Source organism: Phascolarctos cinereus, unplaced genomic scaffold (genome assembly GCF_003287225.1).
Source record: "Phascolarctos cinereus isolate Bilbo 61053 unplaced genomic scaffold, phaCin_HiC Scaffold_4;HRSCAF=312, whole genome shotgun sequence".
Taxonomy (NCBI): domain Eukaryota; kingdom Metazoa; phylum Chordata; class Mammalia; order Diprotodontia; family Phascolarctidae; genus Phascolarctos; species Phascolarctos cinereus.
The window spans coordinates 234,470,009-234,495,182 of NW_027555847.1; the positions used below are offsets into that span (position 1 = coordinate 234,470,009).

At 37.7% G+C, this 25,174-nt stretch overlaps 1 protein-coding gene across 1 annotated transcript in view; it reads left to right on the plus strand.

Annotated features, from left to right (window-relative positions):
- Positions 1 to 7,688: 7,688 nt before the first annotated feature.
- The window catches only part of LOC144454056 (aldehyde dehydrogenase 1A1-like), a 44,113-nt gene continuing 26,627 nt past the window's right edge, over positions 7,689 to 25,174 (plus strand). Inside the window, exons 1-3 of the mRNA XM_021009573.2 lie at positions 7,689 to 7,854; positions 15,095 to 15,199; positions 23,468 to 23,608. Coding sequence (XP_020865232.1) covers positions 7,807 to 7,854; positions 15,095 to 15,199; positions 23,468 to 23,608 — 294 coding nt within the window. The 5' untranslated portion in view covers positions 7,689 to 7,806. The remainder of the gene's footprint in view (positions 7,855 to 15,094; positions 15,200 to 23,467; positions 23,609 to 25,174) is intronic.

Genomic DNA, 25,174 nt, shown 5'->3' on the forward strand with positions numbered 1-25,174 from the left:
AGCTGGTGAGCTCCTTGCTGCTTACACAGGACCTTGCTATATCTCAGACTGAAAAGCTTACTGACGATAGATACTGCTTATCATTTTAAGGAACCCTCCCTTTATTCCTATGTTCTCTAGTGCTGCATTTTGTCAAAACCTTTTTCAGCATCTATTGAGATAATCATATGACTTCTGTTGGTTTTGTTATTGAGGTGATCAATTATGTTGATAGTTTTTCTCATGTTGAACTAACACAGTTTTCCTGGTATAAATCTGACCTGGTCATAGTATATAACCCACGTCATATATTGCTGTAATCACCATGCTAGCATTTTGTTCAAAATTTTTCATTGATATTCATTAGGAAAATTGGCCTATAATTTTTTTTCTCTGTTTTAGCTCTTCCTGGTTCAAGTATTAGCACCATATTTGTGTCATAAAAGGAGTTTGGTAGGACTCCATCTATTTTTCCAAACAGTTTATATAGTATTGGAATTAATTGTTCTTTGAATGTTTATGTTTGGTAGAATTCACTTGTAATCCACTAGCTCTGGAGATTATTTTCTTAGAGAGTTTGTAAACAGCTTGTTCAATTTCTTTTTCTAAGATGGGGTTATTTAGGCATTCTATTTCCTGATCTGTTAATCTAGAGAATTTACATTTTCATAAATATTCATTGATTTCACTCAGATTGTCAAATTCATTGCCATATAACTGGGCAAAATATATTAAATAATTGCTTTAATTTTTTTATTGGTGGTGATTTTATCTTTTCATTTTTGGTACTGGATATTTGGTTTTCTTCCTTTTTTTAAATCAAATTAACAGTGGCTTATTGGGTTGCATTTTTTTTTCATAAAACCAGCTACTAGATTTATTTATTAACTTAGTTTTGTTTGTTTTGTTTTGTTATTTATACTTTCAATCTTATTAATTTCATCTTTGATTTTTGAGGATTTCTAATTTGGTATTCTGTTGGGGATTTTTAATTTGTTCTCTCTTTTTTTTTAGTTGCATGCCCAATTCATTGATCTGTTCTTTTTCTATTCTATTGATGAAAAAGATTAGAGAAGTAAACTTCCCTGTAAGTACTGCTTTGGCTGTATCCCATCAATTTTGGTATGTTGTCTCATTGTTGTCATTCTTTTTCATGAAATTATTGATCGCTTCTATGATTTGTTCTTTGACCTACTTATTCTTTCAGATTACATTATTTAGTTTCCAATTAATTTTTAATCTATTTTTCTACTGACTTTTGTTAAATGAAATTTTATAGTATTATGATCTAAAAGGAATACATTTGATATTTCTGCCTTTCTACATTTGATTTTGAGGTTTTTATGTCCAAATAAATGGTCAGTTTTTGTATGGGTGCCAGGTGCTGCTAAGACAAAGGAGCGAGGACTACAACCAAGAATGGCCTGCCTGATGACATTAAATATATAATACATTAAGGGGAAAAATGGTCATCCACTGAAATAGGATTTCAAGCTTTCAAGAGAAGTCAAAAATGGTAAAAAGGAAAAAGAAAATATGAGGGATTCAATGGAGCTAAACTGTTTACATCCCTAGTATAGTTTTTCTATTTCTTCCTTTAAGTCACTTAACTTCTCGTTTAAGAATTTGGATGCTATACTATTTGGAGCATATATGTTTAGTATTGATACTGCTTCAATGTCTGTGGTACCTTTTAGCAAGATGGAGTTTCCTTCCTTATCTCTTTTAATTAGCTCTACTTTTGCTTTTACTTTGTCTGAAATCAGGATTGCTACCTCTGCTTTTTTTTTTTAACTTCCGCTGAAGCATGATAGATTCTGCTCCAGCCCCTTACTTTTACTCTGTGTGTCTTTCTGCTTCAAGTGTGTTTCTTGTAAACAACATATTGTAGGATTCTGGTTTTTCATCGACTCTGGTATCTGCTTCTATTTTATGGGAAAATTTACCCCATTCACATTCACATTATGATTATTAACTGTCTTTTTTCTTTTTATTGTATTTTTTCTCCTGCTTGTCCTCTGTCTCTTTTCACCCTTTCCTTCTTCAGCAGTGTTATGCTTCTGTCTACCACCTTTCAATCTGTCTTATTTATTCTCCTCCCCTGCTACTTCCCTATCTGATTGTGTATATTATTCCCTCTTTGAGCCAATACTGAGGAGAGTAAGGTTCAAGGGATGCCTATTGCCCACCCTGCTACATTTCTCTCCACTGTAACAGGTCTCTTTCACCTCTTTATGTGAAATAATTTACCCCATTCTAACTCTCCCTTCCTTCTGCACCCAGTGTACTGCTCTTTCCCATCCCTTAATTGTTTTTTTATGTCATTTCCTTCAACTCATCCTCTACCTGTACCTTCTGTCTGTGGATATTCATTCTAGCTGTGCTATTAGTAGTACAATGTTTAAGAACTGCAAGTATCTAGGGATGTAAACAGTTTAGCTCCATTCAATCCCTCATATTTTCTTTTCTCTTTTTACCTTTTTTTCGCTTCTCTTGAAAGCTTGAAATCCTTCTATTTCAATGAATGACCATTTTTTCCCCTTACTGTATTATATTTAATTTCATCAGGCAGGCCATTCCTGGTTGTAGTCCTAGCTCCTTTGCGTAATAAAATATCAGGTTTCATGACCTTTGATCCTTTAATGTTGCAGCTGCTAAATCCTGTGTCATCCTGATTGTGGCTCCCTGATATTTGAAATGTTTCTTTCTGTCCACTTGCAGTATTTTTTCCCTTGATCCAATACTTCTAAATTTTGGCTGTAATGTTCCTTGGAGTTTTTCTCTTGGCATCTCTTTCCTGAGTTGATTAGTGAATCCTTCCAGTGCCTATTGTGCCCTCTGGTTCTAGGATATCAGGGCAGTTTTCCTTGACAGTTTCTTGAAAGGTGCTATCCAGGTCCTCCTTTTGATTATGGCTTTCAGGAAGTTCAGTGATTCTGACACTGTCTCTCCTGGATCTATTCTCCAGGTCAGTTGTTTTTCCCATGAGGTATTTTATATTTTCTTCCATTATTTCAGCCTTTTGAATTTGTTTGATTGATTCTTGATGTCTCATGTAATCATTAGCTTCCATGTGCCCAATTCTAACTTTTAAGGAGTTGTTTTCCTCACATTTTATACTTCCTTTTCTATTTGGTCAATTGTACTTTTTAAGGAGTGGTTTTCTTCAGTGGATTTTTGTATTTCCTTTTCCATTTGGCCAATTCTACTTTTAAAGCAGTTTTCCAGGCTGTTGACTCTTTTTTCATAATTCTCTTGCATCACTCTCATTTCTTTTCCCCATTGTTCTTCTACCACTCTTACATGATTTTTAAGTTCTTTTTTGAGCTCTTCCATGAGTTCTTTCTGGGCTTGAGACCACTTCCCATTTTTCTTTGAGGTTTTACCCACAGGCATTTTGACTTTGTTTTCCTTTTCTGAGTTTGGGTCTTGATCTTCCCTGTCACCTTAATAACTTTCTATGGTTAGGTTCTTTTTCGGTGGTTTTTTGCTCATCTTTTTTTGGCCTTTTCCCTTTCTTTTAAATTTGAGCTCTGCTTCCAGGGTGGAAGAGGCACTGTTTTAGGCTTCTTGTACCAGGAATTGCAGGCCCTAGCCGTTCACCTGGTGTTGCACTGATATTACCCTAAGGCCCGTGAGAGACCCTCACGTCTGATGCTGGGCTGAGGGGGTGTGTTGGGGAGGGTGGCTGGTGCTGCTAGAGGCTAGAGGGGTCTGCCAGCTTGCCTGGTGCTGAACCAGGGTCCTAGTGCTGGTGTCTGGCATGTGCTGAGGCTGATGGGGTGTTTCTGCATTTCCCTGGGGATACACTGAAGCACATGGAGGTCTGGAAGTTGGAGTTTGCCTGTTTGCTTAAGCAGCCATAGCACTGGTGTCTACCTGTTTGCCCAGGTCTATGCTGAAGTACATGGTGGTTCTCAGAGCTGGAGTCAGCCCATTCCCCTGGCTATCCTGAGGAACTTTGATATTTGCCTGCTCCACCTCACTAGGGTTCAGGATCTCCCACTTGTTTGCTGAGATGGGGCTTGCTGCTGGGTTACTGGGATACTTCCTGGACTGTGCTCCCCTTTCACTGAGTGAGGCAGAGCTTTCGTGCTGATCTTCCAAGTTTCTTGGGCTCACAGATTGTTTCACCCCATCTTTTTGCTATTCCAGGATGTTTTTGGGGGGTGCTTTTTCTGATTTGGAGATGATTATGGGAGCATTACAGCAATTTGCTGCTTACTCCACCATCTTGCTCCCAAAAGTCCTGAAGATTACAGTTTAAGGAAGGAAGCTATGAGCCAAGTATGCTAGAATGCATTTAACTTAACACCCAGAACTGCAAATATTTTTTCATCAAGTTGCAAGGAAGCCAGTTCCCACAAGAAAATGTAGCTGCCAGACATGGATCCAGTGAAATTAAGTAAAATCTACTGTTATGTGATTGTGAACTTAATTAAAAAAAACCACCTGTTTGTTAGCTGTTCTGAAGATGATTTTATAAAGAAAAGTAGGATAAGTATAATATCTAATTTAGCTCTCATGAAAGAGGAACTGAAGATTATGGAGTGGGAATCAAGGCTTAGTAGGGGCAGACTGAGACTCATATCTACAATTGAGCTTTCTCCTACTGGTAAATCTAAAAATCGACCAACAAGTATTTATTAATTTTCTAATCAGTGCCAGCTGTTGGTAGCTCAGTTAGATGGATAGAACAATAGGCCTAGAGTTAGGAAGACCTGAGTTCAAATCTGGCCTCAGACACATAATACTTACTAGCTGTGTGGCCCTGGGCAAGTCACTTAACCCCATTGCTTGGGGGCGGGGGGGGGGAGAGAGAGAGAGAGAGAGAGAGAGAGAGAGAGAGAGAGAGAGAGAGAGAGAGAGAGAGAGACAGAGAGACAGAGAGACAGAGATACACAAGTAAGAAGGAAATGGATTCCTGGCCTGGCAGACAGCTAGTGCAAAGGCACTGAGATGGAAGAGAATATATCAAGAGTAAGAAACAAAAAAGACTATTTTTGCTAGATCACAGAATGAAGAAGAGGGAGGTAATGTATAATAAGCCTGGAAAGGTAGGTTGGTGCCAGGCTGTGTAAGTCTTTAAAAGGTAAACGGAGGTGTTTGTTCCTAGAGGCAATAGGAAGCCATTGGAATTGGCAAGTAATGGAGTTATGCAGTCGGATCTATGCTTAAGGAAAATTATTTTGGCAGCAATGTGTAGGAAGATTTTAATGGTGAGATACTTGAGGTGGGTTGTTGTCGTTTGTCCTTATGGAAGGCTGTTGTGACAATGTAGGCAAGATGTTATGAGAACCTGAGTTAAGGTGACACCTTTATGAGTCGAGTGAAAGGGTCTGATGTGAGAGACAGTTTGAAAGCAGAGAAGGCAAGATTTGGCAACTGATTGAATTTATGGAGTGAGAGAGAATGAGGAGTTGGAATAACACTAAGCTTGTAGACCTGAGACACTAAAGGAATGGTGGTACCTTCAACAAAAATATGGAAGTTTGGAATGGGGTAGGTTAAGGAGGAAATATAATGAGTTCTACTTTAGATATGCTAAGTTTAATATGTCTCTGAGGTCTAGAACATAACAAATTTGACATATTTTTGGATATGATAAGTGTGGGTTGGTTTTTTTTTTGCTTGATTATGTATATTTGTTAGAAAGGTTTTGTTTTTCTTCCTCTGTAGAGGAAGTAAAAGATTCTGCTATTCTTCCTTTGCTTTTCTTCCCTCCTTATGGGATTAAAGGTAAGTAGAAAAAGAAAACAAATGCTTGTTAATTGGGGGAAAAAAAACTACTTTAAAAGAACGTAAGAAATGTCCAATAGTCAAATGTTGATGGGAGACTGAAGTTCAAGGGAGAGATTGAGACTGGCTTCACAATTCTGAGAAATCATATTAAATTGAAAGTACATTAAAACCTTTAGGAGATGTTGAGCTTACCAAGAAAGTATAGACGGAAAAGATAAGAAGGCCCAGATCAGAACCTTGAGGGACACCCACAATTAGAGGTCAGTTAGATGGGGATGATTAATCAGCAAAGGTGACTGAGAAGAAGTGGTCAGGTGTGTAGGAGATAAACCAGGAGGTGGTAGTGCCACAAAACAAAACAAAACAAAAACCCAGAAAGGAAAGGTTATACAGGAAAAAGAAAAAAAGAGCAGGTCAGGAAGGATTAAAATTTAGAAAAGACCATCAGATTTGGCAATCAAGATATCCCTGGCAATACGAGAGAGCAGTTTCATTTAAATGGTGAGACAGGAAGTTGGAATGCAAAAGATTGAGGGGTAAGTGGTGAGGATAAAGGAGGCAGCTGATATAGACAACTTTTTCAAAGAGTTTGGCTAAGAAAAGGTGGGAGAGACAGAGCAATAAATAGTTTGAGATGATGGCAAAAAGAGTCCAGTAAAAGCTTTTTTTTAAGTGTAGAGAAGACTTGGGCATCTTTAAAAGGCACAGGGAAGAAACTAGTTGGTAGGGAGAGATTGAGGATTTGAGAATGAGGGGGTATGATTGAGGATACAGTCTGTTGATGAAAAAGGAAGGATGAGATCAGTGCACATGTAGAGAGTTTGGCCTTGGCAAGAAGAAGGGTTATCTCTTTGTCAGAGACTGGTGGGAAAGAGGAGAGGGTGGGAGATGATATTAAGGAGTTTTAAGAATGGGAGAAAAGGAATCTCACAATAGTCCTCAATTTTTTTTTTCCCAGCAGTCTGGCAAAGTAATACAAGCATTACCATACATATATTCCAGATGAAGGAAACTATTCCAGCTAAGAAAACAGGCAAGGAAAAGTGAACTGTCCAACAGTTGTTAATGTTAATAATGTTAATAAATGGCAGGATTCAAACCTACCCTTCCTGATTTCAAGACCTGCACCCTTCCACTGGCTATGGCCATATGTGCGGTATCCCAAAAGTCTTAGTGTAATTTGAGCTATCAAAGTTTAAACTTTACACTACTGTCATTCAAAGTCAAAGCAAATTTGCTTCTCAAAAATGCTTAGCCATGATGACTAAGTAGTAAAGAGTGATAAGCTGACCTATTTCTGAACCTCAAGTAAAAGAACTAGCTGAGCAGAGGCAACGAGTGCCCCATAATGGACAGATTGCTGCACTAGCAATCAGGAAGCCCTGGGTTTGAATGTTGCTTGAATCTATGACGCTGGACAAATCTCCAAGCCTCAATTTCCTCATCTTAAAACTAGTGATAGCAGTAGCATATACCTCAGAGCTAGTATGAGATTCAGATAAGATAACATTAATAGCACACTATTAAGCGATCTTTTAATTGGAAAAAAAAAGCCACAGATGTGTTCCCTATCCTGTCTTCTGGAAATGAGAGCAGGCAAAGATTTCTGCCTTGTTCCTATTTGCTGACATGTCAGAGAAATGTGTTCCACAGTAGCATAAAAAGAAAAGGGAAGAGGAAGGAGAGGGAGAATGATAGCCTCAGCAGTCAAAGCAGCTGCTTATTTTTGTCACAGGTTTCAATTTTGCAAAATTGCGAATTTTCTACAAATCATCAACTGTTTCACAGACCTGCTATAGGTTTGGTAAAATGGTTTCTTAAGGATATAAATTTAAAGTCAAGGCCTTCTTATCTATGTGTTGTAAAAGAATTAGTGTCATTTTCTTTTGACTCTGCTTTGGTTCATCCAATCACATTCCAGTATGCAAATGATCCTCGGTCAGTTCAGAGGAAAAGGACCAAATAAAACCAAGGGTTCAGTCAGGACAAAATTGCAGAGCCTGTCAGCTTCTTAACTTACCCTGTGTCTCTAGGACCAGCCCAGAAATATCGTGTAAGAAACAAACCTCGGCGAATCCAGCAGAGATGAATGTACCTGCCCCTCTCACCAACTTGAAAATTCAATATACTAAGGTTAGTAGATTCAAACTGCATGTCTGTTACCTTAGGGAAGTGGAAAAAAAAATAAACTTATTTATTAGTGGGAAGGTTAAAGTAGTCTTATTTAAAGTATCTTATATAAATAAATAGGATCTATGCATAATGGGGATTTGGGTAAAGAATCTTACTAAATACAATATATTAAAAGGGGGAAATAACCTAACATGACTTTGCTTGGATTCTGATGCTCAAACTGTTCTGTTAGTAAGCCTTCTTATAGAAGCTCATGCAAGTCATTTAAAGGGCATAGTTAACTGCTGTTAGCTTGTGTGTAAGGATGTAGGAAAGCAGGGAATATTTAAGGATAACTATTTCAGTGAGCAAATTTGAGGGGGAAAAGCTGGAGGAAACCCAGCATAAAGCCATGTGCATTATGAGCACATTTGTTTATCTCACTAGACAAACTTATTGGTATTACAACAGACGGCCAATAGCTAAATAGACAACATCATGAGTAACATAGTGCCAAAGCAAGCCTCCATTATTTCTTCTTAGGAAATTGTTGCTAAAGTGAAAATAAGATACGGCTCCAGCTTTATTCTCTTAACTGTGATGTATGCTTATTCCATTATGTAAAATTATGTAAAAGCTTGCAAATCAAATTTCAGGACCTATGGAGAAATATTTTTTTTAACTTCCCACCTCAACTTTCTAAACTTGTGGTAGTTTGTTATATAATTTAAAATTTTTACTTTAGCTGAACTGGAAAGTCGAAGATGAGAATGTTCATTATATTTATAAAAGATGCTCATTTTGCCTTGTGAACATACTGTTTTTAATAACAGAGAAACTGGCAAATGAGACTTTGCAGGCTTGGAGAATTGCAGGAGTGCAGAACCTGTGGCCTCAAGGCCACCTTTGATCCTCTAGGTCCTCAAGTTCGGCCCTTTGACTGAATCCAAACTTTACAGAACAAATAGCTTGTAAAACTTGGACTCAGTCAAAAGTCTTCCAGGTAATGGTGTGCTACCTTATGTGGACAGAGGGGAAGGGAAAGAAAGAAAAATAAAGGAAGGAAGGAAAGAAAGAAAGATGGCTTGCCCAATGAAAACATACTAAATGCCCTATAAATTCCACAGAATAAAACTTAGGAAAAAATTAAGACTTTAAAGCATTTGGGATATATTTACCAAGTGTTTTGTTAATTTTTGTTGTTGTTATTGTTTTATAAGGCATAGGATGGGTAGATGTGGCTCCCAAAGAGAATTTATTTTTCTTTTTTTTTTACCTCTCCTTTTTCCTGCTGAGTTTAAAAAAAAGAAAAGAAAGAAAAGAAAAAAGAAAACATAAAGGATTTCCAATGTTAATACTTAGTTTTTCCAAAAGCTCATTCTTGAAATCTGTTCCTCAGATTTGACTATCTTACAAAACAGAAATGAAAGTGTTTTTGTTCCCTTAATTTTTGCTGTTCACTTTTTCCTCTGCCTTGTTTTCATTCTTTTATCTTTAGTGATTGTTTTTTTTCTTTCTCATTTTGTATTCCTTGTTTTCTCCCTTTTTTCCATTCTGTTTTCCCTGAGTGTCATTGTTGTTTCCTTCTTTGAATTTTTTGTTGTAGACTTGCCCTCCAAGAGAGGTAATGAATGATAGTGGCAAAATGAATAGTCCTAATATCATAGGTCATCTGAATATATGTATATATATATATATATACACACACATACATGTACATATATACATATACATGTATACATATATACACATGCATATATACATATATGTATATATGCATGTATGTGTGTGTTTTAAAGCTGGAAGGAATTTTAGAAGTTATCTGATCCAATCCCTTCATTTTAGAAGTGAAGAAAAGAGTCCTTAGAGATGGGTAAGAGATTTATCTAAGATTACTCAGACAAAAAGTGACAGAAGCAAGATATGAACCTCTATACTTTGACAATGTACTTTGACTCAAAATATGCTTTCCACTATACTAAGCCTCTGATTCAGGCTTTTCTGACAAACTATAAAACTTTAGGTGAGACATTTAACCCCTCTGAATTTTAGTTTGCTCAGGGTGATTTTATATAGTAATTGCAAATTACAATAAGCAATATCTTAACCATAGCCAATATTTATGTAGTGTTAGATTTTAATAAGGCCTTCCTACAGATTTATCTAAAAGGTGGGTGGACATAATTTCTCCTAACCATCTCTAACTTTGCCTATTGATTTCACATACCATTATTGTTAGACAGGCAGTGGCTTCATGTTCCTCGTTCTCGCTGTTTTAAACCTCCTTAACAGATTACAAAGCTTGACTGCCTAATACCATTTTCCAAATTAAAATTCACACTCACCCTCCTTTTTGTCCTACTTCTCTTCACCCCTCTGGAGGGCATTAACACAATAATTTACAAGAGAGCTGTTATTTCTCTCATCCATTCACAAGCAGATTTTATAATGTTAATACATATTTTAAACAAATTTCTGAAATCTCAAAGCTATTGCATTTAAGGCTATGTTATAAAAGGCCTGATGAAAGTGTCTTAAAAGAGAATAACCCTTATTTTGGCAGTTTTAAACACACTTGCCCTGGTGTCAGATAGATTGAGGGGGGAGAGGTGCGAGACAGTTCTCTTGCTATCTTTTGGCAGCTTGGTTTAGATCTTACCAGTATAAAGCTGCTGCTAGCTGATTCCACCTCCCAACTAACTCCTGAGAGAGTCACCCTGTTTTTTTTTTCAGTTCCATTACTTAGATAATACTTCTTCTATCAGACCACCCACCAACCATACCAGATCACTCCCAGCCTTAGGCTATCTGGGAAGACTGTCTCCACTGAAGCCTGAGCAGAACACAAAGGAGCTTCCATACCATTGATTAAATCAATTCCAGCCTGGGTTGGAGTTTGACTAGGATAAGGAGATTCCATGCAATCTCATTAGCAGTAATGTCCTTCTGAAGAAGAAACTGAACTTTGAAGAAGAGGGGAGGGGGAAGGTCTGAGTCTCATTTTTCACACCCATAATAAATGCAACCAAACTGAACATAAAATAAATAGCCTCATTCAATTGAAAGTGAGATTTGCTGTAATTAAAAAAAAACAGCAGGTGAATTTATAAAAAGTATATTAAAAGTTTCTCTTCTTCCCCATAACAGTGGGCAGTTATAGAAATTTATCTGGTTTGTAAACCACATTACCATCTCTTTTTGATCCCCATAACAATTTTTCATGATAGGTACTGTAGGTATTATTATAATAGACTATTTTACAAATAAGGAAACTGAGGCTCATAGAGGGTAAGAGAATTGCTTCCACTGCATGGCTAAAAATGGTAGATATTGGGATCCAAGTTGGCCCTTCCTGACTCTGTGTCTAGAATGTTTTCCGGGCATTGCTCTTATCTGACTGCTCGCCTCTCCAGCCTATACACCTGGTCCTGCCTCTAGGCGTTAGCAGAAAGAGCATTACTGTTACAATCAACTGTTCCGAGTTTGGGTCCCAGAGGCAGGCTGCTATACTTTAAAGACATCCAGATTTAGAGTCAAATTATTTGCTTGGAAACCTGACAGTACCCCTTTATAGCTGTGTGAACTTGGGCAAGTTATTTACTCTTTCTTGGCCTCAGTTTTTACATTTGTAGAAGACCTCCAGGGTCCTGTTACTGGGTCATGTGCTACTATGCAAACGCTAAGAGCCTCAGGTTTTTTTAGCTGTAAAAAGGGGGTTATAATATTCCCATAACTTCATGGGATTATCCTGAGAATCAAGTAAGGCAGTGTGCATGAAAAGGCTTTCATAAGCAGTAAAACATTATATAAACATAATGTTCTTAGCTTTTTGTTAGGTTTTTTTTTCCTTTATAACACTTAGCAAGGGAAAGTTCATGCTCTGATAAAGGTGCTTAAGTCTCCACCCTAGCTATGTATTAGCCTAAACAATCTAATCTGAAAGTCCACTCAAACTTAATGTTCCCTTCTTGGTACAGTGAATGCAAAGCCTCAGTGCCTTTAACAGCTGACTGAGAAAACCTGTAAGACTGCCTGCCTTCCCCTGAAATAGATTTTACTGATATATATATAGGTTCCAAATTAGTCAACCTGATGCTGTCTCTTTTGAACATTGGCATTGTGTCCTATAGCACCAGAAAAAGACTAAGAGATGGAAGGCTTCCTTCTATCAGAGTCCATTTCCCCACCTTTAAGTCTACATAGAGAAGAGGTTTCTGGTACAAAATTTACACCAGTATGGCTTCCATGTGGCCCAGAAATATCTTCTCTAGAGCAGACTATAAAAGAAAAGCAAGGGAACCAAACTGCAGATGCGGAGCCCAAGGCAAAAAACACACACAACATCAGGGGAGAGAGGCCATGGATTTCAAAACAGTCATGGGAAATGTACAAAACAGAAATAAAAAAAACAACAACAAAAAAAACAAGTGAATAGATAACATATAGATAACGTGACAGACTGATACAGGAACACCTCCATCAGGACACAACCAGGGAAACGGACCCCTACTCCATTAAAATCATAGATTAAGACTTCTGGGAGGCAAGATGGTGGAGTAAGCAGCAAATCTCCTTGCTCTCCTATGTTTGCCTCCAAAGAACCAAAAAATAGGGGCAGCTAGGTGGCACAGTGGATAGACCACCGGCCCTGAATTCAGGAGGAGCTGAGTTCAAATCTGGCCTTAGACACAAAGCTTACTAGCTGTGTGACCCTGGGCAAGTCACTTAACCCCGCTGCCTGGCCAAAAAAGAAAAAGAAAAGTTGCAAAGAACCATAAAATGACCCGCAAAAGAAATCCTGGAGCAGCAGAACCACCAAAAAGATGGAGTAAAACAGTCTTTGAGCCCAAAAAACTTGGAAAATCAACAGGAAAGCTAAGCATCCCAATAAGCCAGCAGCAAGCCCCACCTCAACAATCCAGTGGGACATCCTGAGCACCAGTGTGGTGAAGCCAGCAAATGTCAACACCAGGACTCCCCACATTCCTTAGCATAGCCAGGGGAATGGGCTGACTCCAGCTCTGAGAACCACCATGTACTTCAGCATAGACCTGGACAAAGAAGTAGACACCAACACTGTGGGCAAACAGGCAAGACTTCCATGTGCTTCAGGGTATCCCCAGGGAAATGCAGAAACACCCCATCAGCCTCAGCACATGCCAGACACCAGCACTAGGACCTTCGTTCAGCACTAGGCAAGCTGGCAGACCCCTATGGGTCTAGCAACACCAGCCACCCCACCACCACATCCCCTCAGCACGCATCAGACATGAGGGTCCCTCATGGGCCTCAGGGTAACATTGGTGCAACACCAGGTAAACAGCTGGGGCCGGCAGTCCCTGGCACAAGAAGCCTGAAACAGTGCCTCTTCCACCCTGGAAACAGAACTCAAATTTAAAGGAAAGGAAAAAAATGGTCATTCAATGAAATGGAAGGATTTCAAGCTTTCATAAGGAGAAGACCAGAATTGAACCAAATATCTGATCTCCAATATCAAGACCGAAGAGATGGTAAAAAGGGAAAAGAAAACACGAGGGATTCAATGGAGCTGAACTGTTTGTATCCCTACTTGAGAAGATAATACTTGTAATTCTTTTTTTTTCCTTTTTCTGTTTTTTGGCTACACAATGGGGTTAAGTGACTCGCCCAGGTCGGATTTAAACTCAGGTCCTCCTGAATCTAGGGCTGGCGCTCTATCTACTGCGCCACCTAGTTGCCCTTGTAATTCTAGAAGGAACATACACAGACAGAAGGTATTGGTATAAAGTGAATTGGAAGGAATGATATAAAAAATAACTAAGGGATGAGAGAGTAGTACACTGGGTGCAGAAGGAAGGGAGAGGTAGAATGGGGTAAATTATTTCACATGAAGGGGTAGGAAAGACCTATTACAGTGGACAGAAAGATAGGGGGGTGGGTGATGGGCATCACTTGAGCCTTACTCTCATCAGTATTGGTTCAAAGAGGGAATAATGTGTACAGTCAGTTGAAAGCAGAAATCTCTATTACCTGACAGGGAAGTAGGAGGGGAGGAGATTAAGTAAAGGGAATGGAGGGATTGTCAGAAGGGAGGGCAGACTGGGGAGGTGATAGACAAGAGACAGAATACTGGTTGTGACTCGTGAGTCGGAGCAGCTCCGCTGACTAGCAGCAAAGTCTGCGAGGCAAATACGAAAGAGACGGGACTCCAAGCGTGATGGAAAACGGAGTCCACTTTATTAGAGCACAGCAGGCAGTTTTATATCTTTGACTCATGGGAACATACCCCAATGTACCAGCGGACACAGTGACAAAGTTTACATATCTTTACCAATAGGCAACACCGAGAATTTTTCTCGTGTGAATACCAACCAAAATATTAACAAGCACGTGTCTTTGCAACATTATCCTGGCTGTGTCCTTCTCCCGTGCTGTTCCCGTGAAAACACCACGTACTTCTTGTTCCGGGAATGTCCCAACACTTGATACATAAGCTAGCAATACTTGAGACATGTTTGTGCCAGAGCTAGCTGTGCTTGAGCTAGCCACATTGTTTGTGGTTGAGCTTGCCTAGCCACCCTTCTTTCTGGGGAGTGGGGAACCAATCCAGGCCAAGGAGCAAGCTCCTCACCTGAGAGGGCTTGTACAGCCATCAGGGTCAGAGTCCTACTCACCTGTGGTCCTCTACACTGGTGAGGATAGGATAGCTGGCCCTGGTTTCTTGACAGCTCCAAATGATGCAACACTTTAATCAGTCTATCCTCCTGTTCCGTCAGTGGTAGAAATCAAAGATTTCTACCAAGGCACATCTACATTTCCAGGTACTTCGTGTCTCCAACAACTTACTTGATCAGCCATTGGAAAGTTGCTGGTGTCACTGAGATGCCTTGGTATATAGTCTCAAATCCAGTTTGATAGATGAAAGAATATGCGATTATCCACTTGACCCTAGTCTTCTAAAACCTACTATTGCAACAATTTGTGAGAACTGAGTGAAGTCATTATTTTTAGGAACTTCATTTTCACTATTGTAAGGCTTGCTTACATTCCTTAATGACATTTTCAAAGAATACACTCTGGTTAGCATTTTTATGCGCCCAAAGTAAAGGGGGAAGTGAGAATTGTAGAATTGTAGCATCTTTGAGTTAGAAGGATAGGAAAGTGATACCATTGAGACGTGAATAAGACGTTTTGAGTGTTACACGCTTAATCACTATGGGAAACTTTCCAAAGCTAATGCACTAAGTATATAACCTTGATTTCATTTTGCATTTTCCAATAGATATTCATAAACAATGAATGGCATGCTTCAGTGAGTGGCAAGAAATTCCCAGTCATTAACCCTGCTACTGAAGAAAAAATTTGTGATGTGGAAGAAGGAGATAAGGTAAGTTTTCTCACATGAGAGTTATTAGGAAAGTTTGCTTTCTCTCTTTAGTACAAGTTTACAAACCACTGTATATTCAAGTCATTTCATTAAAAAAAAAATAAGTAAATGTCTTAGGTTGAGATTAAGGTTCCAAAACCCTTGGTTTTACAGATGAAAAAACTGAGGCCCATAATGAATGACTTTGCCCATGGGCACACAAGTAGTATGTACCAGTGTTTGGCTTAAAATGCAAGTATTCATACTCCAGGTCCATTTCCCTACATCACTGATACCTCCTAGAGGAAAGTCAGAAGGTATCTATAAATATTCTAGCCTGTTCCTTATAGATAATTTCTCTTTTATTTTATTTTTTTAGGCAATTGGGGTTAAGCGACTTGCTCAGGGTCACACAGCTAGTAAGCGTCAAGTGTTTGGTCTGAGTCTGGATTTGAACTCAGGCCCTCCTGACTCCAGGGCAGTCCTCTACTCACCGCACCACCTAGCTGCCCCAAGATAATTTCTCAATAAGTATTTGTTGATGATACTTTGTTTTAAATGATTATTTCTAGCAGTATCTCACACTTTTTCTCTGCCTTAATTTTTTAATGGATTATCAGTCACGATGAAAATAAATAAAGCATAAGAAGATTTTAAATGTTAGGTGCTACTCCCCAAAGTAAAATTTATCTTTACTCTTGGAGGTTACATAATATAATGGAAAGAGTACTAAATTTGGAGTCAAAAGGCTTTCATTTCTATGACTTAATGCTCTAGGAAAGTCACTTCATTTCTCAGGGGCTAAGTATACTCATATGTAAAACAAGGGGCTTAGAATAAATAGAAATATTTAAGGGCCTTTCTAGCTCTGGCCTTGTATGATTAAGGATGTAGTGACTAGTTCTTTAGAAAATATATTAGTGCAGCTGTAAGTTGGCAGACAGAATTTATCCAAGTATAGAGAGGCTTGATTCATGGCTTTAGATCAATGGTATTCATTTATATATGTTTATGCTTACATATATGTACATATATACATATATATATATCTACATAAATACATGTATACATGTATTTTATCCATTATTGAAATAAAATAATCAACTGACCTGATTTTTAAAATGGCTTTTTAAATAGATGAGTAGAAATTTTTATACTTTTTTATATCCCACTAAAAGATTTTTTTTTGTCTTTTAAAAAATAATTTAAGAAACATATATAATTGTAGAACTGCAAAGGAACTTAGAGATTTTGCAGTTCCCGTTATCTCATACTACAGATAAGAAAAGCAAGGCTCGGTGTCCCGAGGTCTGGCTGCTGGTCAGTAACAGAGATAGAACAGAGCTCATTTTTTCTAACTTTCGTCTGGTGTTCTTTCTGCCATACCATGCTATCAAATTTGATTTTTAAAAAAACATAAATCTTTGGATGCCAAGACATCTTGCTAAAGCATAGGCTTGAACATGTTACAGACTGCTCTACAAATTCCTGTGACTCATGATTATTATGTAAGAGGGAATGTTGGGTGTTTTATTCCCACAGAAAGCCTAGGCCCATTCCCATCCTTCTCAATGCTCCTCTGGCCCTTTATCATGTAATTTGATTTTATAGTTGCCCTTCTTCCTTCAATGGGGCCCTTTGACTGAATCCAAACTTTGAGGGCCATACTTGAGGACCTAGAGGGCCATATGTGACCTCAAGGCCATACATTCCTTACCCCTGGCATAGAGGCCTCAGGGGTCATGGCAAATGGCATAAGGTATGAGCTGGACTCTCAAAGGGATAGAAGATTCTTTTATTTTGGCATGATTACACCAAACTGGAGTTGGTTTGAACCAGGGCCAGGTCTGAGGACTGATAATAATGAGGAATAATAATAAAAATAACAGTAACAACCACAAAACAAGTAGCATTTTTACTAGGTTTGCACAACACTTTACAAGTATTACCTCATTTTATCCTCAGAACAACCCTGGGAGATAGACCGTATTATTATTATTATTATTATTATTATTATTATTATTATTATTATTATTATTTTACAGATGAGGAAACTAAAGCATGCAAAGGTTAAGAGACTTGCCCAGGGTCACACAGGGAGTTGAGTGACTTGGGTAAAATTTGTCCTCAGGTCTAAGTGACTCTTAAGTCCCATGCTTTATCCAGTGTGCTACCAAGTTGCTTTTCATGAGAGAGTTCCTGAGTCAGCAGTGCTATGCTTGCATGCAGGGTAAGGTGGGACTCTGAGGCCTTCCCAAACTCCTGGTGAGCTCCTTCACTACTATCACCACCACCACTGAATTTGCCACAGAGACTAGAAGTCCGGGTTACTTTCTGTCATTAGTATGCTTATAATTGATTTCAGCTTCTAAAAGTGAACTTGCACACAAGAGTTCACAAAAGCCTATATACTTGCCTCTCAAATTTTGTTTTATTTTGTTTCTAAAATAGCTGGGGGGAAGGTGGAGAGGACCAAACAGAAATTATAAAGCATGAACCCAGATGTGGGTGGAAACTTCATCTTTTCAGTTCAGTGCTTCCTTCATGTTATATTGACTGATTCTGAAGGCAGCTTATAATAACACCGTATGATTCCACTTAACTTAACACATAATCACCAAGATTTAAAATGAATTCTCATTTAAAAAAAATGCCGGTATCAGGTATAAAAGAAGTGAGTAAATGTCGCTCCATAACCTACTTTTTATAAATACTTAATTCAATTTAATGAGAATTCATTTTTAATGATATAGTAGTGGCTTGACATTTATCTGTCTCTTCAATGTTGGCATTTTTGTAGCTTCCCCAATGCCTTATCTCTCCATTCTAAATGGAAACAAAAATAACACTGAAAACAACATGCAATATGGCTGATTTAAGAAAATATTACAAATCAAGATTAATAAGAAGCAAACTACTGTGGTGATGTAGAAAGGAAACTAGACTGAAATTAGTTAGGGCAGGGATGGGGAATCTGTGGCCTCAAGGCCACATGTGGTCCTCTAGGTCCTCAAGTGCAGCCCTTTGACTGAATCCAAACTTCACAGAGAAAATCCCCTTAATAAAAGGATTTGTTATGTAAAACTTGGACTCAGTCAAAAGGCTGCACACGTGGAAGGCCACGTATGGCTCCAAGGCCTCAGGTTCCCCGCCTCTGAGTTAGTGTAAGTCCCTTAACCTCTATATTGTATGTGTCTCTCCATTTTAAAGCTAGGGAAAGTTTTTTTTTTAAAAATCACTCTATAAATGTCATGTGGCATTGGTGCTTAAAATCTGACCGTTTCACCCTGATCCAACTATCTGTTGTTTGTTGCGGAGTCATTTTTCAGTCTATTACACCAACTCCTCCCCACTGAATAAACTCCATTGGCTCCCTATCTCCTCCAAGAACAAATAGAAAATCCTCTCTTTGGTTTTTAAAATCCTCCGTAACCTGATCCCAGCCTGCTAACTGACTTCCAGTCTTCTAACACTTTACACTCTACTATGGACTGCAATCTAGTGACACTGGCCTCCTAGGTAGCAACGTGGGACTGTCCTTCAGAGAACTGCCTCAAGCTGTCCTTGGGCAAGGATGTTAGACAATAAGGGATTTTTAAAATCATTTAAGATGAGGGATAGCTAGGTGGCACAGTGGAGAAAGCTCCAGCCTTAGAAGCAGGAGGACCTGAGTTCAAATCTGGTCTCTGACACTTGACACTTACTAGCTGTGTGACTTTGGGCGAGTCACTTAATCCCGACTGCCTCACAAAAAAAAAAAATCATTTAAGATATAGAGCAAACAGCTGTAAAAATGTTCATATCACCACAGAAACTCAGACGTACAGTAATTGGATAAAATATGAGGAAATACTCCTTCAAAGACATTTAAAATTATTACTAAGATCTCTTCTGATAAAAATACATATCATCAGGGGCAGCTAAGTGGCTCAGTGGATAGAGCACCAGCCCTGGAGTCAGGAAGAGCTGAGTTCAAATGCGGCCTCAGACACTTAACACTTACTAGCTGTGGGACCTTGGGCAAGTCATTTAACCCCATTGCCTAGCCCCCCCCCAAATACATATAATCACTTTTTTATTTTCCTTTATTGAATCTCTAAAATATTATATGATATATCTATACTATTATATGTTCTCTATGCATATATGTAGATAATATAATTTATTATTTATTTTGTAATTTTTGGTATATCTGATATCCCCATTCACTCTCTCCTCCAATTAAACTACTGCAAATTCCTTGGGAACAGGAACCCTGTTATTTTTAATCTTTGTATCCTGTGTGCCTTACAATTAGGAGGTGCTTAATATATGTTGAATTTGAAGTAGAATTTAATCCACTTATAAAGATAGAAATGCTAGCAAATGGATGGCATAAGAGTTGCTCTGATGGCAGCTCTTTTGTAGGGCACATCTTGACATGCCTGTCTGCTTATTAAAATGTTCTCCTTGGGGAACTTTCTGCCAGCATTATAGTAAGGATGGAATAAAATAATATTTGTAAAGTACTTCACAGAATGCCGTGCACATAGTAGGTGCTTAATGTTTATTTCCTTATTTTTACTGGTTCAAACTAACTCAACTCTCCTTCAGAGAACCTGCTACAAACTTATCAGATGTAGCCATTTCAGTCCAGAGGAGAAATTATTATTTCTAAACACTGATGTGGGGGCATAGTGGAAAAGTCAGAGATGTCCCTGAGTAGTATACCTAGGATGCTATTGCAACAGCAATAGCAGCAGCTTCAGGACTTCTCAGCCCAAAGACAATAACAGAATTGGACAATTGATCAGAGATTACAGTGGACCCCTTTTCTAGAACTGGGAGCAGGATCAGGCACTGTTTACTAACTCTACTATCCATACCGAGTTGCTGGTTGTAATTGCAGGACAAAGAAAAGTACTAGTGTTTGCTGCTATGAGGAAATAGGGGCCCTTCCTGCATATGGACCATCACACAGAACAGAAGAAAAATGACCCCTCCTCCAAGATCACAGCTCCTTGGAAGCAACAAAAACTTACAAAATCCTAGTACCAGTTGTGAAAATAGAAGAAAACCTCTGAAGTTTGGGACAGTCTCCTTCCCACCCTCTAGTGAGCGGAGCCCAATCTTAACATAAAATTCAAAGTCAAGAAATAGCCTGGAGGGGGGGCGAGAAATAGGCTAGAAAAATGAGCAAAGCAAAAAAAAAAAAAGGATCTATGAAAAGCTACCATGGTTAAGACTGGTAAGATAAAGATACAAATTTAGAAGATGACAACAATGTGTAAACAGGTATAAGCATAGCTTCAAAGAAAAATATATTTTGGAAACTAGCCCAAAAAGAACTTTTGGAAGAAATAAAGAGCAACTTTTTTAATTAAATAAGTTTGGTAGAGGAAAATTGGAAAGAGGAATGAGAATGATGTAAGAAAATTATAAAAGAGAATTAACAGGTAGAATAAAAAGTACTGAAGAAAATAACAGCTTAAAAACCAGAATTGACGAAATGGTAAAAGAGATATAAAACCTCTCTGAGGAAAAGAACTCCCTAAAAAAAAAAAGAATTGGCTAGATAGTAAAGAGGTACAAAACTTTATTGATGGCTGTGAGTTGATTATGTTTGGATGATCTCAAACAAAAAAAAAAGGGGGGGGATAAGTGAAAAAGAGGAATGCCCTGAGAGAACGGGAAAGAGAGAGGACCATTGAGGAAAATTACCTCACATAAAAGGGAAATTCAAGAAAGAGCTAGAGGAGAAAAATGGAGAGGTGGTGGGTAATGCTTGAATTTCGCTCTCATTGGAATTGCTTTAAAGAGGGAAGAACATTTATATACACTTAGTTGAATACAGAATTTATCTTATCCAAAGAGAAGTAGGAAGGTAAAAGGATAATAAAAAAGGGGAGGTGATAAAAGGGAGGGTAGATCAAAGGGGACAGTGGTCAGAAACAAAAACTTTCAATGAAGGACAGAGAGAGGGAGAGACGGATAAACAAGAGAAAATAGGTTGGAAGGAAATACAAAGTTAGCAACGATAATGGTGAATGTGAATGAGATGATCTCAACATAAAACAGAAGTAGATAACAGAATGGATTAGAAACCAAAATCCAAAAATATATTGATTACAAGAAACACACTTAAAACAGAAAGGCACCCACAGTCTTAAAATAAGGGGCTAGAGGAGAATCTACCATGTGTCAGCTGATGTAAAAAAGGTAGGAGGTAGGAACCATAATCTCAAAGCAAAAGCAAAAATAGTCATAATTAAGAGAGATGATTGTTGCCAGCAATCAGATAGTGCACCGAACGGGAAGGCAGGAAATAAATGTGAGACGGGGGCCAGGCAGAGCAGTAAAGACTGACTCAGTTTATTCATCTGAGGGTACAGGATATATAGAGAAAATCTAGCCTAATTTCAAAGAGTCCTCCCGGTGAGATACTCCCCAAAACATCTGCTGAGGATGTGACAACATACATTTCCTCGTTATCAGGTTTCCTAGATTGGGTTGTATTTTGCAAGGTTTTCCCAGGCAACCTTGGCACCACCTGCATAGAGGAGTGAATGTGTAAATCTAAGGTTCAAAGAGTGAGAAGGAATGTCTCAGGAGCCTCCCTTGCAGGGGGAGATTTGGAGAGCCCTGCTTCCTAAATGATTGAGCCCTGTGGGTTAAGCTTGGGCAAGAGTCAAACTCTGTCCTGGATCTTAAACCCAGACTGGACTCCTTAGAGCTGGCCCTCAACAGATGATCAGGGAAACTAAATTTTACTAAAAAGTAGCATTGAAATAACATCAAAACTAAATATATATATATATATATATATATATATATATATATATATATATATATATATATATACATACATATATATACATATATATACATATATATACATATATATATGTATATATATATGTATATATATGTATATATGTATATATATGTATATATATGTATATATGTATATATATGTATATATGTATATATGTATATATATGTATATATATGTATATATATGTATATATGTATATATATGTATATATGTATGTATATATGTATATGTATATATGTATATATATGTATATATATGTATATATGTATATATGTATGTATATATGTATATATGTGTGTGTGTGTATATATATATATATATATATATATATATATATATATATATATGCACCAAATGGCACTGAATATAAATTCCTAAACGAAAAGCTAAATGAGTTAGGAAAGGAAATAGTAAAATTGTGCTAGTGGAAGGATCTCAACTTCTTCTCTCAGAATTAGATAAACCTAACCATAAAGTGATTTTTAAAAAATTATAATGAGGTAAAGAGATGAATAGAATTAGAAAAGGTAGCTATAATGGATTTCTTGAGAAAATTGACTGAGAATAGAGAGGACTCTTTTTCTTAGTTGTACATTGCCATTTTATAAAAACATCAAAACATGCAGAAAGCAGTAATATTAAATAGACTCTTTTCAGACTATAGTGAAATAAAAATTTCATTCAGTAAAGGACCTTGGAAGACTAGATTAAAAAATAACTAGAAAATAAATAATCTAATCCTAAAGAATGATTGGGTCAAAGAATAAATCATAAAACCATTCAATAATTTCTTTAAAGATGATGATAACAATGAGACAACATACCAAAATTTGTGGGGCGCAAAATATGCCATGTCCCAGCATTCTAAAAAACCCTCCATATTATATAAAAAGCAATTCTGTGGGGAAAAAAAGTCAGTGCTAATACATTTTTTCCTTTAAATTATTAAATATGAAATTATATATGTATCAAAAGAGCAACAGATTTTGAGTAAGGGATGAACATAGTCATGAAATGAGCTCTGCATTTGGAATCAAAAGATTTGGATTCAAACCCCAGATATCCCACTGTATGAAATTGGCATCAATTCTCAGGGCTTCCATATTCCTACTTGGTACAGTAGGTGAGTTGGGATGGATAATCTTTAAGGTCATTCTGGATTTTCAGCATATCAACTTTAGAAGAGTGGCAAATTTTTCACATGAGATCAGGATTGTTAAAAGGTCCTTTCCAGCTCAAAATCCATGATCCTATGATTTGAAATTATGTAAATCAACATCTCAAAAATACGAAAATCAGTGAAAATAGACATAATGTTCACTTTTTTTTCTATGAAATTTCCTCTAATGCTCTCTCCTCAGAGTGGTTGTTTGATACTTAGCCATCGTATGAATTCCACTTCTATATGTTGTTCCATTGCCAAATTATATTGGGAAGTGCCTTGAGTATTCTTCTTCTAAACTTTGACTTTTCAGGAGGATGTGAACAAGGCAGTGAAAGCAGCAAGGCAGGCTTTTCAGCTCGGGTCCCCATGGCGGACAATGGATGCTTCAGAGAGAGGACGGCTCCTGAACAAACTGGCTGATTTAGTGGAAAGGGATCGTCAGCTCTTGGCAGTAAGTATGAGCCAGATGAAGGAAGGGATTGGTAGAGACCTCAATTGTTCTCTTTACTCTGAGCTGGTTTTGTTTGCAATGATGATTTCATGTCCTAAAAACAAAAACAACCTTTCTAGATTCTAAAGAACGCGTTTTGAGAACGTATTTCTCCTATCTCCTGTAAGTGTTGAAGGAAATCTTACTGAAAGGTCCTTTTATAGGTAGTAGTATCAGTATTAATAATAACTCAATGTTTATATGGCACCTTTAAAGGACAATAAAACACAATCACAGAATAGGAAGAGGTCTAGAGAATATCTAGTTCAGCTATTCTACACCTTACCCAAAAATGTCATCTAGCTTTTGCTTGAAGACCTCCAACCTTTACTCCCAGTGTGGCCTATTCTATTCTTAGATAGTTTTAATCTTCTAAGGAAAATTTTCCTTACAATTAAGTCTAAAATCGTCTCATTGCAACTTCTGCCATTTATTCCTAATTTAGCTAGGACCAAGCAGAGGAATAAGGTAATTCTGTTTTCCATATAGCTTGCCTTCAAATACAATAATAAAATGAGACTTAGTCTACCAAAACAATAAATATCAGAAATGCTACCTCCCTTGTCTACCAAACAGTGTTGTCAGGATCAAATGATGTACAAGACTGAAAGGAAGAGAACAAGCATTTATAAAGCATCAACTATGTACCAGGTACTGTAAGAAGTACTTTTTTTTTAAACAAACCTGTGAGGTAGATGGTATTCTTATTCCCATTTTACAGTTGAGGAAACTGAGGCCGATAGAAGTTAAGTGACTTGCCCAGATAATTAATGTCTAAGGCCAGATCTGATCCCATGTTTGCTCAGTTTCAAACCCAAAGCTCTATTTGCTTCACCACCAGCTGCCTGATACTTGATCAATTGAAATAATCCATATGAAAGTAGCTTGTAAAATGTTAAGTACTATGTAAATATTATCAGTATTAACAACTTCCTGAATGAGTTGTCACAAAGAACTGTGCCCAGCATTTTACATAAAATAGTCAAGACACCAAAATTTTGAAAATTGTAGATCTTCAGAAAGCAAAGTAGCCTTTCCCTGATTATCAAGTGTCTATTATGTTCAAAGCACTGTGCTTAGATGGGGAAGAGATACAATATTGTAATCAAGACATTGTCCCTTCCTTCATTGAGGTTACAATCTACTAGGGGTTGTGGGGTAGGGGAAAGAATATGCGTGTGTGCTTGCACACACACACACACACACACACACACACCCAATCTATCTTATTGAGAGACCTGGTCATGTCATTCTTCTGTTTAAAATTTCTCAGTAGTTCCTATTACTCACCAGTTATCCTTCGCCTGGTATTCAGGGCCCCCACAATGTGGTCCCACCCCAACCCCCACTTTGTCCATTTACTGCTCTGTTCTATGTATTCTCCTTTCAATCTGTGAAGACTAAAAGATCATCTGATGAGTACTTGAGTAGTATTATATCTCTCAGGACATGAGATAAGCCCCTAAAAATATGTTTTCTTAGAGTAATCACTGCAAAGATATGTGATTTCCTCAGTGGGAAGAGCTC